The 14248-nt window shown below is 45.4% G+C and overlaps 3 protein-coding genes across 5 annotated transcripts; 1 reads left to right on the top strand and 2 right to left on the bottom strand.

Moving 5' to 3' along the window:
• Nucleotides 1-855: 855 nt before the first annotated feature.
• Nucleotides 856-5544, bottom strand: Mau2 (Mau2 sister chromatid cohesion factor). 2 transcript variants are annotated; one of them, XM_065477196.1, is made up of 9 exons: nucleotides 5282-5544; nucleotides 4983-5162; nucleotides 4761-4883; nucleotides 4334-4571; nucleotides 4114-4278; nucleotides 3525-3772; nucleotides 3238-3443; nucleotides 2594-2796; nucleotides 856-2501 (listed from the first exon to the last, which is right to left on the bottom strand). In XM_065477196.1, the coding sequence occupies exons 1-9, from the start codon at nucleotides 5528-5530 to the stop codon at nucleotides 2308-2310; spliced, it is 1806 nt and encodes a 601-aa protein (XP_065333268.1). In that variant the 5' UTR covers nucleotides 5531-5544; the 3' UTR covers nucleotides 856-2307. The 2 variants fall into 2 exon arrangements, with proteins under 2 accessions (XP_065333268.1, XP_065333267.1); XM_065477195.1 differs by having other exon boundaries at nucleotides 3238-3473; nucleotides 5282-5543.
• Nucleotides 5545-6655: 1111 nt separating this feature from the next.
• On the top strand, nucleotides 6656-8196 carry LOC135935119 (uncharacterized). Its single transcript, XM_065477197.1, has 4 exons — nucleotides 6656-7008; nucleotides 7077-7242; nucleotides 7308-7428; nucleotides 7942-8196. Exons 2-4 carry the CDS (start codon nucleotides 7090-7092, stop codon nucleotides 8118-8120), a joined length of 453 nt encoding a protein of 150 aa, XP_065333269.1. The 5' UTR covers nucleotides 6656-7008; nucleotides 7077-7089; the 3' UTR covers nucleotides 8121-8196.
• On the bottom strand, nucleotides 8169-13425 carry simj (simjang). Of its 2 annotated transcripts, XM_065477193.1 has the most exons (8): nucleotides 13241-13425; nucleotides 12262-12364; nucleotides 11829-12141; nucleotides 11382-11693; nucleotides 10941-11210; nucleotides 10743-10811; nucleotides 10560-10655; nucleotides 8169-10357 (listed from the first exon to the last, which is right to left on the bottom strand). In XM_065477193.1, exons 2-8 carry the CDS (start codon nucleotides 12321-12323, stop codon nucleotides 9422-9424), a joined length of 2058 nt encoding a protein of 685 aa, XP_065333265.1. In that variant the 5' UTR covers nucleotides 12324-12364; nucleotides 13241-13425; the 3' UTR covers nucleotides 8169-9421. The 2 variants fall into 2 exon arrangements, with proteins under 2 accessions (XP_065333265.1, XP_065333266.1); XM_065477194.1 differs by lacking the exon at nucleotides 10743-10811 and having other exon boundaries at nucleotides 13241-13414.
• Nucleotides 13426-14248: the final 823 nt, after the last annotated feature.

Raw genomic sequence — 14248 nt, 5'->3', positions numbered from 1 at the left:
TGAAAGATGAAAGATGATTGAATTTTCAAAAACGCTTTTTTCTGAGGGAAAATTTTGCTCAAACAGTCAATAATGGTTCGGCACAACGAGCAGATAATCGGCGATGAAGTGTCTAAAGAATGCCTGTGACCATATTCATAGAAACGGCCAGTTTTTTGATTGGCTCTTTAAGAAAGCCATAGATCGAGACAGCAGCGCCACTGCGACAGCCATTGGAAGCGGCAAAAGGCACACTCTCCTTAATGGCATTGATGGCTGATTTTAATTGTCGTTTATTTCACTTGCTTGAGCTGGCCTTCTGGGATTGGTCGCAGGCGTTCTTGTTCAAACGAAAAACCGCCAAAGACACGGTTCTTACGTTTTCAATGAAACTCGGCACTTCGTGTATCGAATCGTCGACCAAATGATTCGGCTACTATACCTAATTCAACCCTCAGGAATTGATTGGCACTGTCAAAAATGAATTTCCAGTGATACACACTACCACTATTTAAATTTCTTCTTTGGCTTTTAATATTCGTAAAATATATATTGATCTGGAAAAATCAATTCATATCCAAAATCCAAATTGATTTAAAATTAGAAACATACAAAATATAGTAAATTCTGTATTTTTTTTTAAATTTTTTGTTTTTCTGGCTGTGCTTGTAATACACGAAGAAAACAGACTACTCAATTTAAAAGGAAATTTTTTAATTATGCAAATTTTCTAAAAATTTGTAGATTTAATTAATTTAATACGTTTTAAACACAATTCAATAATTATTTAACTGCCAACAGGGCAGTTTTTTTTATCAATTACCTTCCCTCAAGTCAAAACCTTGTAATTTTTTTGTGGAAGAAATACAAGTCATGTTCTAAAACCGTGGACAACTGTTTTTTTATTGCTCTGAAAAGGTTAATGGACACAAATAAATGTCTCCCGTAGAAACAATAATGATGTGTGTGAGATGGTGTCAAAAAGTCATCGTTCAGGTTCCACATTGATTCACAACAGTTGCATATTCCTTCATGTATATAAATTAATGGTAAATTCATTTAAAACAAAATAAAAACGCAACCTTTCTGTAGCAGACACGCACAACGTGATCATTTCTTGCGAGCGAGCAGGCGAGCACCGTAATAAAAATATACAATCGACATCACTCGCTGTGCAACGCGCGGGAGTTGGGTACAAAAAAGGCAATCCTGCGTTCCTTCTGCTCCTGTGTGCAAATTTTCACTGCAATTTTATTTTTGACAGAGCGAATCGATTCCCGAGGGTCAGATAAGGTTAGGCAGCTGAATCAATTGATCGAATATTGGTTGAAAAGTACACACTTTGGCGGTTTTTCATTTGAACCTGATCATAAGAACGCCGGCGACCAATCAGAGTAGGGAGTGGCTCTCTGGCTGAACAGATCGAGACAGCAGCGCCACAGCGACAGCCAGCGGAAGTCAGTGCTGCTGGATGACCTGCCTGCCAATTGCTCTGGCTGCCACTGTCTCGATCTGGCCAATCAGATAGAACCAATCTCTCCTCTGACTGGTCGGCAGCGTTCTTACGACTAGGTTAAAATGAAACCAATGTTGAACCCAATTTTTGACAGAGAGAACGGCTGACCAAATTAATTCAACCTTTAGGAACTGATCCGCACTGTCAAAAATGAAATTCCAGTGCTACTTGCTACTTTATAATAATTAGAGTAGTTGAATTTAAAGAAATAAATAAACATTTAATGAAAATACAGCAAATTTTATTAGCTTCCAGAGAATGTTTTAGTTTGCAAGAAATTTTTCTAAAATACCAGCTTTGAAGCTGGTTTAAAAATTTCCAATGAATTTCGGAAATTATAAAATGACTCATCTATCAATTTAAACACTACAAGTCATCACGATCAAACAAAAATTAGACTTATATAACGGTTTAAAATGAAATATGTCTTGGCCTGGGCTCGGAAACAACACTAGATCGAAAATTTTGGGACTGGTGGTAGACGCAAAACTCACAAAAGTGAACATTTCTGATCCAAAATAGTAGAAATTTAAATCAAGAGCGAAACTGACCAGGGTTGCCTTAACAGTTAGTAATCGCGGTGGGCACCACTCGGGTCCTTTTTTGTACGTACACAGTGTGGTCTGTCTTCATTTATTAAAAGCAGGAGTATTAAAGAGTCGTGGCGCGGAGGAGCACTCGTGGTGCCGGGAGAGCGGCAGTTTCAGTCTGCGCGCTGCTCCCTGTGTCACGTCTTTGTCGTCAGTTATCACATTAAAACACAAGTCCTTGCAAATCGCGGGGCAGGCCGGCGCTTCTGCTCCTCCACCGCATCAGAGGATGGCCGACGAGGTGCTTGGTGGGTTGCCACTCACTACAGGCACGGCGCCCTCGATCCAGTTGATCAGATCGTGCTCGCGCATGTTGGACGCCTGGAAGTGGTCCTTGAGCAGCATCTGCGAGAAGTTGCAGTGCATCGTGTACGCCTCGTTCTCTCGCGAGTGGTCCGCGCACATCCTGTACAGATCTGCAAAATTGAATAATTTTTTATCATTCGAAATATGAAACAAAATATTGATATTAAAAATTGGTTTAATCAAATGTTTCAGGGTTAAATACCTTTAAGAATGGCAGAGGCCCACAGTTGAACGTGGACGTCAGGTATTTTGGAGGCAAGCTGCATGGCGGGCGTGACCATGTTCATACTTTCCCTGCTGTTGCCGAGTGAGAGGAAAATGTGGCCGAGCAACACGAGAGAGCATGAGGTCAGTCTGTTTAGGTCTTCCGCGTTCGCCATCTTCAACGTCTCGCGCAGGAATCGCCTGAACGAATTAAAAAATTAGAAAAATCAAGATTTGAATTTAATAAAATAAGTAAGAAAAAAATCGAAATAGTGTTTGTGTCTGCGTCTTGAGCCGCACCTCAAGAAATTTGTCGCTGCGCTGAGTGATTTTGTTAATAAAAACAATTTTGCTGTGCTAAAGAATATTTCGCTTGCGTTGAGATGTTTCTCTCTAGTTGTATGATCGTTCCTTTGCGTTAAAAAGCAATTGGATGTAATTCATGCCGCGGAAATTTGGCCGATCGTTAACCCTGCCCACTTTTATATCCCTCTGATTGAATTGAAGTAAGCTCTACGTGATAGTACTCGGAGAGGTCCTAACTGTACTCCAATCAGCTGACTCATGCGGCCAAATTTCCGCGGCATGAAGTGATATCAATTGTCGAGTTATGTACATGTCAAAAGTAAAAAATGAGCTTACTTGGCTTCATTGTATCGCGCCTGGAAGAATGACTGGAGGCCCTGGACATAGTAGGCGGCGGCACGAATGCTGTGCGAATTGGAGGTGATAGTCTCTGGGTCGATGCGCTCGAGCAGGGCCGTGAACTCGGGCTCCCGCTTGGCGCGTAGGTACACAATGGCTAAATTCAAGTTGGCGAAATTCCACAGCTCGCGCTCGGACGACGTCTGAAAGATTTGAAATCTTTGGCTTAGCTCCTGAAACGAGAGTTTGAAACACCGTCAAGCAAGCGGGCGTGGAGTACTGACCCTGAGCGCCGCCAGGAACTGCGCCTCGGCCGCCTCCATGCAGTTCATGCTCATTGCGTAAAGGCCGAGCAGCGTGTGGATCTGCGGCTGGTGCGTCAGCAGCAGCCGCGGATGGCTCTTGCACAGCGCGCACGCTTGCGAGATCTCCTGCAGCGCCAGACACTTGTTGCCCATCACCAGCCGGCACATGATTATGTGCTCCAGCAGCATCAGGTGGAACACCGACAGGATTGGCTTGTTGTCCACGACTGTTGAATGATTATTTCTTATTTATTTTTCAAAATAACAAAATTTGGTTGTATTATAATGCTATGCCAGTTTCGCTGTGGCTTGAGACGCGATATTATGAGCAATTCGTGAGTGCCCTGAAAGATTTTTTGTTCCTCAAGAAGTTTAACGATTCTTCCGAATTTATTGATTTTTTAAGAAAGTTATGATTTCTTTATGTGATTTGCAATTGAGGGGCAAATTATTGGAATGTAACCATCTCTGATGTATGACCTCGCCAAAAGTCAATAGAGAGTATTAATAACAGTTTTTTCATAAGAAAAATCGGTCATTCCAAAAGAGTAATCATTTTGAGACTTACTTTTGAGCTTCTCTATCTGGGTGAAGGCTTTGTCGGTGTATTTCTGCGCCTTGTCCATGTAGCCCCCCTGCATGCTGTGCATCACAGTGACCAGGTACACCAACACGTATAGATGCTCTTTTGGCATCCAAATAAACATATCTCCAGGACTAGTAGCGGTCAACACTGCAAATTTCACCAATTATTTCGTAGAAAATCTAAATTTAGAAGTAAAACCTACCTTCATCAGATGGCCACGAGGGCTGCATAATGATTTGGATGCTCTGTTGAAGCTGTTTGAGCCAAGGCTTGACACTCTTCACCTGCCCAGCCAAAAGGTAGTGGCACACTTGAAGCACTAGGAAGAAAACTTTAAGGTACTCCTTTTGGTGCTGCGATCCGCCCCAGGTGTCGACAAGGTGTCCCGCTTGTGCCAGCAACTGATTCACCTCTTGGAATTTCTTGTCTATCAGCAGGAGCTAAGCAAAAAATACATACCAATTTAAAAACTTTACATACAATGTCAAAGAATTAAAATTTTAATGAATTAAATCACCTTACAACTGAACATCAAGAAAGAGGTATTAATAAAAAAATTGATGTTTCCCCACTTTTTCGTCCATCACCCTTAAATTTTATTAATTTATTTTCAGTGTTGCAAAATTTACCATGCACTTGCTGAGGAGAAACAACACCCTGGTATAATTTGCCTGCGAAATAGCTGCATAGTCGACACCAACCCCGAGCAAGCTGCTGGCCAGATCATAGTCCCGCTCGCTGGCGTGAATTTGCTGGAAACAAAAAAGGTTAATCAACGAACATGAAGAATCCAGGCCTCAATCTGGGGATTTGGTGTGGGTGTGAGTGAGGGTTAAGGGGGCGTGACTCACAGAGAGCTGGAAAATGAGTCGGCAGTGCCAGTAGACGCTGTTCTGCGAGATCTCGATGGCCTTTCGCAGGATGGGCTTGGCAGCGTTCGAGTTTTTCTGCTGATCGTGCAGCTCGGCCAGCACGGACGCCGCCTCAAACTTGACATCGTCGAAGCCGTTGATGCTCTGCGACAGCAGCCACTGAAATCATTGCACAGACAAATTTCACACGGGAAGCCTTCGAAGGGGCGGCAGGCCGTGGATCGGGCTCTCAGGAGGACCAAGGGGAGCGGGACCCTGGCGGGAAACGGCAAACGAACCGCTTTTTCGAGGTGGTTGCGGGCCAGGTCGATGTTCTTGGTGTGCGTGAGGAGGATGTTGCCGAGCTGCAGGTGCGTGCGGGCCTCCACCCTATGCGGGGGCTTGAAGTTGAACACCGCCTGAAGGCACTGAATGCACAACTTGAAGTTGGGCGGACTCGACGTGCGAAAATTCTCCGCTAACCCCAGCAGAGAAAGATACCAAGCGTCCTGCGACGACGCCATTTTGACATTTCTCTGCCCGTTCATATGTTGCAAGTGACGTCAGAGAACAACAACGCGCGAAAGGCGGCGCCCCTGCCAGCTGATTGCGCGAGTCGTCGCTGGGCGTGTGTTGGCAGCACTGCTTGAATGTGGTTTTGGCCCCGAAAAGCGCGAATCGTGCGTGTAAAGGCGAGAAAGGGACGTGAAAATCGACTTGACCGCACTAACCGCAGATTTGTGACTTTTAAAGCTTCTTACTTTTTTATTTTAATTTGCTTTTTGTGTTCAATCGGCACTGATGAATGAAAAAATAATCTAGAGGACGGGAAGAAAATTTCGAAAATTTTAATAAAATCGTATTTTTTTCACCTTGAGAGGCAGAGCACACGAGATGAATTTAATCGATTTGTTTGTTTGATGTTGTTGTTTTTGTTATTTAATAAACAACACTTCTCTGCGGTGCGGTAGCCTTCAAAGCAGGAAATAATAAAAAGGCTGTTTTGATCATGAAGAGCTTTTTTTAAATTAAAAATTTCCGCTTACTTAGTAAATCTAAAGTCAATAAAGAGAGATAATTACATTAACAAACAAAATAAATAACGTCTTGCATTACTCATGTAATTTCCTTAAATGTACCATTTTATTGCACTTTACGCACCTTGTAATAAATAATGAGAGACTGAGTGTGTTGCATTCACTTTCAAGCGATACAACTTGCATGGAAATTGGAAATTAGTAATGCACTACGGCATACGTTTGCCTTGAGCAAGAAACTAAAGTGATTTCTATATTTTTGCTTAGAAAATAACATTTATGCAGCAAAATAATGAAAATGAAATTATTTGGATTCCGACGAGAAGAATGTCGACATAATTACATATGAATGTGGGGCATTTTCACTGCATCGTCTCTAGCTCGGCCATGCTCGATTTCCATTTAAGTAATTGTATAATAAAGACGAGCACTTAATTACAGAAAGCGGCGTTTCGATTGTTGTTTCGCCTCAGCCGTTATTCCCCTTGTTTAACCTCCTTTCAAGATCACTCACGAGCATAGCGATTTTGCAATTGGGGAAGCAGACACGAGAGCTGACAAAAAACTGAACTGGTTCATAATATGCAAATCAGGCCCGAAAGCAGGAACAAATTTGCGCGATCAAGGATAAAAACTGCAGGCAGGGTCGAATCGAAAATGGACACCGCGTGCGAGAGCAGAGTGACAATTTTATATCGAGACCACCGCCTGCTTTTCGTGTTCGAGTCGCGCGGCGCCGCTTTCCTCCCGTGACACTCAAGGAAAACCGCTCGGTCGCTTCGCGTTTGCAGAGAGCGAGAGCGTTGGTCTTGCCAATAAGTATTGAAAAGGAGCGGTGAGTGAGTGTGAGTGCAATCGCTTGCTTCGTCAATCCTCATAACGCATTCAGCCTGTCGAAACCGACACTTTGTTCGCCAATTTTTGCGATTTTTCCTCGACGTGCAATCACTTTTACACCAGCATCCACTACAACACATTACAGAGAAGAGGTATGAAATGTTTTTTAGAAGATTATTTTAATTAAAATTTTCTAAATTCAATTTTTTACTGTTTCCAGCTAACTTTTCAAAATGAGGCAGGCATATCTTTTCCTTCTGGCCGCAGTCCTCGTTTTTCAAATTTGTTTCGCTCTCGAAAACGCGAATAAGACCACGGCCATAAAATCTTCACCACTGTCAAAATTTGTAGCCGCGCTCTCAAAACCTGGAGCTTTTGCTAAAGAGGTAAATCAAATCATCCCTTTTATGCATAAATTTGTTTATTTTTATGATTTTTATTTTAAAATCAGGCGAAAAATCTTCTTGGCGAGGAAATGATGAAGGACTCTTCAAAATGTCCGACTGGTGAGGACGGCCTCGAGTGTCGCCGGCAGGAGGCTCGAAGTGGAGCGGACTCGTGTCACCACACAGGTTTCAATTTTTTCTCTTCAAACCGATAGTAATTAATTTCACTTTCTTCTATTTAGAATAGCTGATTTGTGAAAGTCTATTTTGTTTGGTATGTTGCAGCTAATTAATCTTTCATTTGAGCAAGAAAATGAAAAACTCTTGAAAGATTATTTTAACCAAATGTAAATGTCTGGTAACGATTTTTCTTTATTATTATTCTTGTTTTTCTTTCTATGTCACATATACATCAAATACAAAAATATCAAATATCAAAGCAGGATTTCATAAAAGAGCTGACAATTGACAGTATGACTGCGTCTACTAAGAGTTAGTTTCAAATCAAAGAAACACATAATATGCGAGTAAAAACACGCATATCCGAAAAAACAATCGGTTTTCGCTCTTTGGTAGCTTTTTGACTCTGCTAGTCCCCACGTAAAATTACATGAAAATTCCTGTAACATCTAATGGAACCATTGTGCAACCCCTGAACTCCATTGAGACAAAATATTGAGTAAATATTTATGTTTTTAGGGGGTGACTGCACCGAATGTCAAAATTGCGGCGGCAAGGGGCCGACGGAGTGGCTGTCGTGCTGCGAGACGCACTTCCGATGCTGCGCGGACGTCGCTCTCGCGTGCCAAAAGTGCGACCAGCCGCAACTGCTGCCCTTCTGCATGAAACGCTTCAAGAAGTGCTTCCACGCGGCTTGATATGTATAATTTTGTTTGGTATTTATTTGAAGTGAGAATAAGCGAGTGTTTAAATAAAAGAGTTCACAGTACTTTATTTTAAGAAATCTACAATGAATTTACGCGCTTCCTTCAGATCCCTACAATTTACATGATGAGACAAAGAGATTTGAAATCTTACCAAGTAGAAATACGCCCTAGTGGATTCGCGACTGTGACACGAACATTCGTGCTGCTGAAAATCACCTTGCACTCCCTAACGTGTGTGTGTGTGTGTGTGTGTGTTTAACGCTCATTACTTAGATTATACGACTCGTTAATGGATTAAAATGACCAAGAAGTGCGTTCAACTTGAAGACAACATCAAACAACGTATTTGAATCAGGAATAGAATAACACCAAAGCATAACTAACAATATAAATACGGGCGATAAATAATACTCAAATATTACTCAGCGGTGGAATTGAATTTGGCTTTTTAAAGTGGGCCCCTTTATGAAAGGAGCAGTGCGACAAGAAACAGTCCTCATGTCATAGAATAGAGTATCACAATTAGAGCTCAACGTAACGAGTCGCAAGTTAGTCTTTAGAAACGAGAGTGAGGAAAACACTAGCAAATCGCTTGCAAAAAAACACAATCACGCAGACAGATTTGAGCCAGTGGACACCATGTCTGCGGCTGTTTCACGCGTCAAGGCGCATCACAATTCGCGTCATCGGATATTGCCAGATATTAATTTCAAATTGTGAAGATGCTACAACATAACTAAAATCGTCGAATCAAACAATTTCAGCCTGGTTCACGTCATGAAAAGAAACCAAAAACTAAAACCCAGTCAGATTGTGTTCTAATATAAGGAACGGAATTAGTAATGGAATCCCGGCAGTTCCAGAAAAGGAATATTTATATTACAAGATTCAAGCCAATAGCACTAACGTAAATTAAAAGAGTTTTCAGACTTCTTATTAGAAAGAAATTATTGTTTTATTAAATTTTGTTGTGCGAGCAAATCATCAATTCTCAAAAGCAAATTTCTTAAAATCGGAAAGTCAGAAAAAAGGACTAATTTTCCATTAAGAGGAGGACAAAAGCGCCGCACAAAGTTCTTTCTTCGGGCGAGAAAGAAAATTGGCTAAAATATTCTCGGTACGAGAGTGCAAGCAACCCTTGAAAGGAAAAGCGGATAAAAAACCTGGCAATGCACGGTTGTGTCGAGTGGCTGCCTTGACTAGTGACGAGCCGCGCCGTGTACATACACTCGTGTCGCTGGTGAGGCGGAAAGTCAGGTTGGTCAGTTTTGGGACGCTCGGCGGGGGCCAGATCACGTCTTCCAGTTCATGCCGCCGCGCGAGCCCTGCTGCAGCGAGTTGGAGGGGATCATGTCGAGCAGGTACTGTCTGTGCAGGTCGGCCGCCTGGCGCTGCAGCTCGACAAGGTTGGCCGCGGCGGCCGCGACGGGCCCCTTGCCGCCGGCAGCCTGCGCCATGGCCAGCTGGTAGGGGTAGAGCAGCGGTGAGAAGGGCAGCATGTGCGCGGGCAGCGGCGCCGCCTGGTGCTGCGGCATGCGCAGCAACTGCTGGTGCGCCGCCTGCAGGGCGGCCGCGGGGTTCGAGGCGGCCGCGGCGGCCAGGGCGGCCGCGATCTTGGACGGGTCGGCGAACTTGGGGAACTGGGCGGCCGCCGCCGCGGCCACCAGCGCCGCCTCTCGCTGCTCCCGCTCGCGGTCGGCACGCGACGGCGGCGTCGACTGCTGCTGCCTCTGCTGCTGCTGTGGCGGCGGTGGCGGCGGTGGCGCCGTGGGCACCGGGGTTGGCGGTTTGGGCGACGGCGCGGCCACTGGCGAGGGAGAGTCGGCGCCCTGCGCCATGCGCTGCTCGATTTCCTGCTCCTGCTGCAACGCCTTCACAAAGGCCGTCTTCAGCCGGTTCGTGTGCTCGGCTTTCAGCGCCTTTTTCACGTTCGTCGTCACGCACTGCTCGCAGATGACCCGCAGCTCTTTTCCACTCGTCTGGTGGCCCATGCTGAGCTGCTGGCGCCGCTTGTGGTCGCTCTTCGAGCTCTTCTCCCACTTCCACACTGGTGTGAAGTCCGTCTCGCACTGTGAGCACTGGAACGGGTCTGGCGGCTGCGGCGGCGCCTTCTGGTCTTTGGTGATGTAGTCAACCACGTGCTCCAAACCGAGCAGGTAGATGAACTCAGCGTTTGACGGGTTCGGGATGAAGTGCATCTCCGGCGGCGGAGGTTTTGGCGGGGGAATCTGTCCAATAGAAAGCCAAAATTAAACTCGGAGCCATCAATAATAATTTTACCCGATTCAAAAATAATTTAATATTAATATGTTAACGCAAATTATCCAATGACTTACGTCTGTAGCAATTGCATTCATTCTGTTCTATTTTACAAATAATATTATTCATTGAAAAAAAGAATTTAGGATATCAAAACAAAGAAAATCGTACCTGTAAGAGCGTCTTTTCCAATTGTTTCCGCAGAGCCAGCTTGGCGGCTGCCTGCCGTTGTGCTGGTGTTTGGTTGTCTTCTGATCGACTTCTCTCCTGAAAGATATTTAAGTTTCAGTAAATAGAGAACAACCTAAATTTGTGCACTATTAATTCAAAGACATCGAATGCTACGATCTGTACCTGCTCTTGCGGCAATTGTTGCATGGTTGCACCTATATTACCCATTTTTGAATCCACATTTCCCATAAGCTATGCACGCATTAAAAGTGAAGGAGCAACATTAGTTTCAGTGAGATGGATTTTTTTTTCGGTAGCGATGATATTTTCAATAATGAAACCGTTTTATTTGAAGCGAGAAACGGCAAAACATTGTCTCACCTGTTGTGTCGCTGGCGAGTGGTGGGACTCTTTGGGGGCGCGTTCCGTGGCGCCCATGGGGTATCCCATGACGACATTCGGCGGCGTGTTGACCGGATTCCGGCCTCCAACCATGTTCTGGCCCCTGAGCAGAGACTGCTGCTGGGCCATCATCTGCTGCATGGCTGCACTGTTTGAGCGACTGCCGCCCATGCCTAAGAGCGGCGGCGGCAGGTTCTGCGAGCTGCGGCTCTGGCTTGTTTGCTCATAACGTCCTGATGAGCTTCCATACTACAAAAAATTAAAGAATTAAATTTTATTTCCCTTCAACAGTGATTTATCAATCAAACTGAATTCAAACTTGAATAACATAAAAAAATTATTGATTTTCCTCTTAAATTGTGGTAGCCAATGCTCATAGCTTTAATAGAAATTTTCCCGTTTTAAAAAGACTAAACTCACTCCTCGGTGGGGTGGTGGCAGTACCGAAGGCGCTGGTGGCTGTTTTGAACTTCGCACCATGGCCGGCGGAACCGGTTGGGCGGCCTGCTGTGCTGGCGGGGGTAGTTTGGGGGTCAGTGTGACTGAGGATGTGAGTTTGGTGACGACAGGAGGGGCCTGAGTGACCGGCGGTATGACCGCGATGTTTTCCTTCATCTGCTGCGACTGCTTTAGTTTTTTCAGCAGCACCAACTTCATTTCTTCATTGCGCAACTCTTCACGTAAATTGCGAATCAGACGCTCCTTTGTGGCCAGTTCTTCAGCTGATAATTCCTGTAGGGGAAAAACAGTCAGTTTTGAGAGAGAAAATAAAATTGTTAAAATAGTAAAATAAGGAAAATTTTCTTAATATAAAAATTGTTGAGCAATTTATTAGCAATTTCTCGTGCATTTTAGCAAAAATCTGACCTTGATTGGGGGCAGTGGAGGCATTTCAGCGTCGTCACTGTCACTTTCATAGCCGTTGGCGAATCCATTGATCCGCGGCTCCTCGTCCGATAAAACTATAATATCCGGGCTCTCAGCGTAGCTCCTCTCGCGTCTTGGACGCAAATTGCGGCGCGGATGGTGCTGCTCCTCGTAGTCCTTGGCACGAGACGCCGGAGGTCTCATGGCAGCGGCGTCGGCGCTCCTGCTCAGGTCCTCCGCTGATTGTGTGCCCCCTCCATTCTCGCTGGGCGGCGGCGGCGGTGGCGGCGGTGGGCGTGCAGGCGCTGTCGGACTGAAAATGAGACATCTTTTTAATAATCTGTGTTGCTCAACAACTAATAATAAAACATGGTGGAGCAATAATCGAGATGATTGGAAATAAGTCGTAAACATCATATATAGACACACTCACCCGACGCTGAGGTCAACGACCGCCTCTCCATCCACTTCCATTTTCTCTTCGGGCGCCGACATGGCCAGAAATCGTCTTTTCGGCCGATTGGCAAGCGCAGAAGCTGCAACGAAAATTTGGTTCAAATTTGAATGCCTTAAAAGGCGGTCCACGAGCAAACGCGGAACTGATATTTATTATAATCCGAATAATAATTCGGCGATTTGCATTCGGGGCCGAAATATGAATTAAGGGTCAGCCAGGGGGAACCAGGGGGAACGAAGAGGCAGTGACGCAATTAAATTAATTGAGCAATGCTAGAGACGAGTGTGAGGGAGGCCATTTTCGGGAAACAATTAATGTTATCAACAAAGCGAGCGTCGCATCCGATGACGACGACAAAATACCAGCCATGTTCCCCAAAATTCCTATATTCGGAAATACATGTAATTCCTAGATCCCCTTGATGCCCCAGGAAGCTGGAAGGCCCGAATCGCCTAAATCTCGGCTTCTGCGAGGTCACTCCCCTCGGTTTCCGACGTAAACAAACGCCCCCGACCCGGTCAACGCGGCTTCCTCCCCAATTCCGAGGGCAGATCGCTTTGCGCCTCTCAGCCCCAGTATCTCAGGGGCAGGCTGGGGCCCCGAGTACCCGTGCCGACGCTCGATCTTAATTAATTAGACACCCACAAGCAATTAGCCGGCGAGCGTCTTTCCGCCCGAATTTCTCGCCCGGGCCGCATTCGGGCGCCAGCCGGGGCCCGGATCGCGGTCCCACTCGACGAGACGAGTCGATAGAGGCCCCACTTGGGGGGTTTCGGCGCCAACGGCCTCCCAAAGTCGGGGTCAATCAAGGCCGTTCCAAATTTGTAAACTCCAGAGTTATCGATTACAAGAGTGCGGTCGCGGGATGTTTTGGCACCGCCGGCTGCGTCTCGTGCAGCTCGCGGGGCCACCGTGGGGGGGCCCCGGGGGTCGCCCGGGTCTCGGGGGTACTCACCGCCGATCGGATCGCAGCAGACGTGCGGAGGTGTTTTGAAAAAAATTAACGCCGCATCCACGCAAAAATTAACGACTGATCCAAAATGGCGCGGCCTTGTCTCTTTTCTCTTCCGACCGACTCGGTCGCTTCTACGGGGCCTCCATCGCTTCCGCACGGAGTCCCACCTCGCCACCTCCACCGCAATCTCGTAATGTTGACAGTAAACAAAAGCACGTGCTGCCGAACGCGCCAGACAAGCAGACGGTACTAGGTAGTAAGCAGTGTAAAGGACGCTAGTAGTATGCCTATTATGTCGATATTGATGCGGTGCGGCTCGCGTCCACTCTTATGTACTTGACAGCAACCCCGCAGGGCCACGGACGGCGGAACGCCTATTTCTTCTCTGGAGTGTTTGTTGTAGTAATGTTGAGCTTCTTACCTGGCTTTGCGTTAGGGATTTTTTTGGGTGAATGAATGAAATTTTATTAAATGAAAGCGGGTAATTCAAAGTGAAAAAGTATTATTCGAGATGTTCTGAAATTATTCCAGGAAATAAAAAATAGCTTTTTTCCATGTTTTTTTTACCTAGAAATCAATTTCTTTCATCGCAATTTGTATATACTCTATATTCAACGGCATGCGAATTTTGGGGTTAATAAAACCCTTAATCATGATTTTCATTAGAGTGACAATAAGTGACATAAGACGAAATTATCACTTTTAGGCAGCAAAATCTATACCTGCGAATCGTAATAGGTCAGGCAGCCAAATCACAACGTGCCTAAGACGGAGGGTGACGTAAAAATCGTTTTTTTTTAATGGGAATCAATTTAAATTTCCACATGAACGCCAGCAGCAACCAATCAGTTAAGAGAGAGGCTCTCACTATTATTGACGTAGCCAGATGTCCAGACTCCAGACTGCAGCGCCACAGTGATAGCCAGCGGAAGCAACAAGAGGCTTCACTCCTAGCTTCCGCTGTGTCAACCAAAAGAGCCTATCAGTGAGCCGTTCATTCACTCTCTG

The sequence above is a fragment of the Cloeon dipterum genome, chromosome 2, assembly GCF_949628265.1.
Source record: "Cloeon dipterum chromosome 2, ieCloDipt1.1, whole genome shotgun sequence".
Taxonomy (NCBI): domain Eukaryota; kingdom Metazoa; phylum Arthropoda; class Insecta; order Ephemeroptera; family Baetidae; genus Cloeon; species Cloeon dipterum.
Note: the sequence above shows the minus strand (reverse complement) of the source record. Positions and strands in the feature narration are given on the sequence as shown.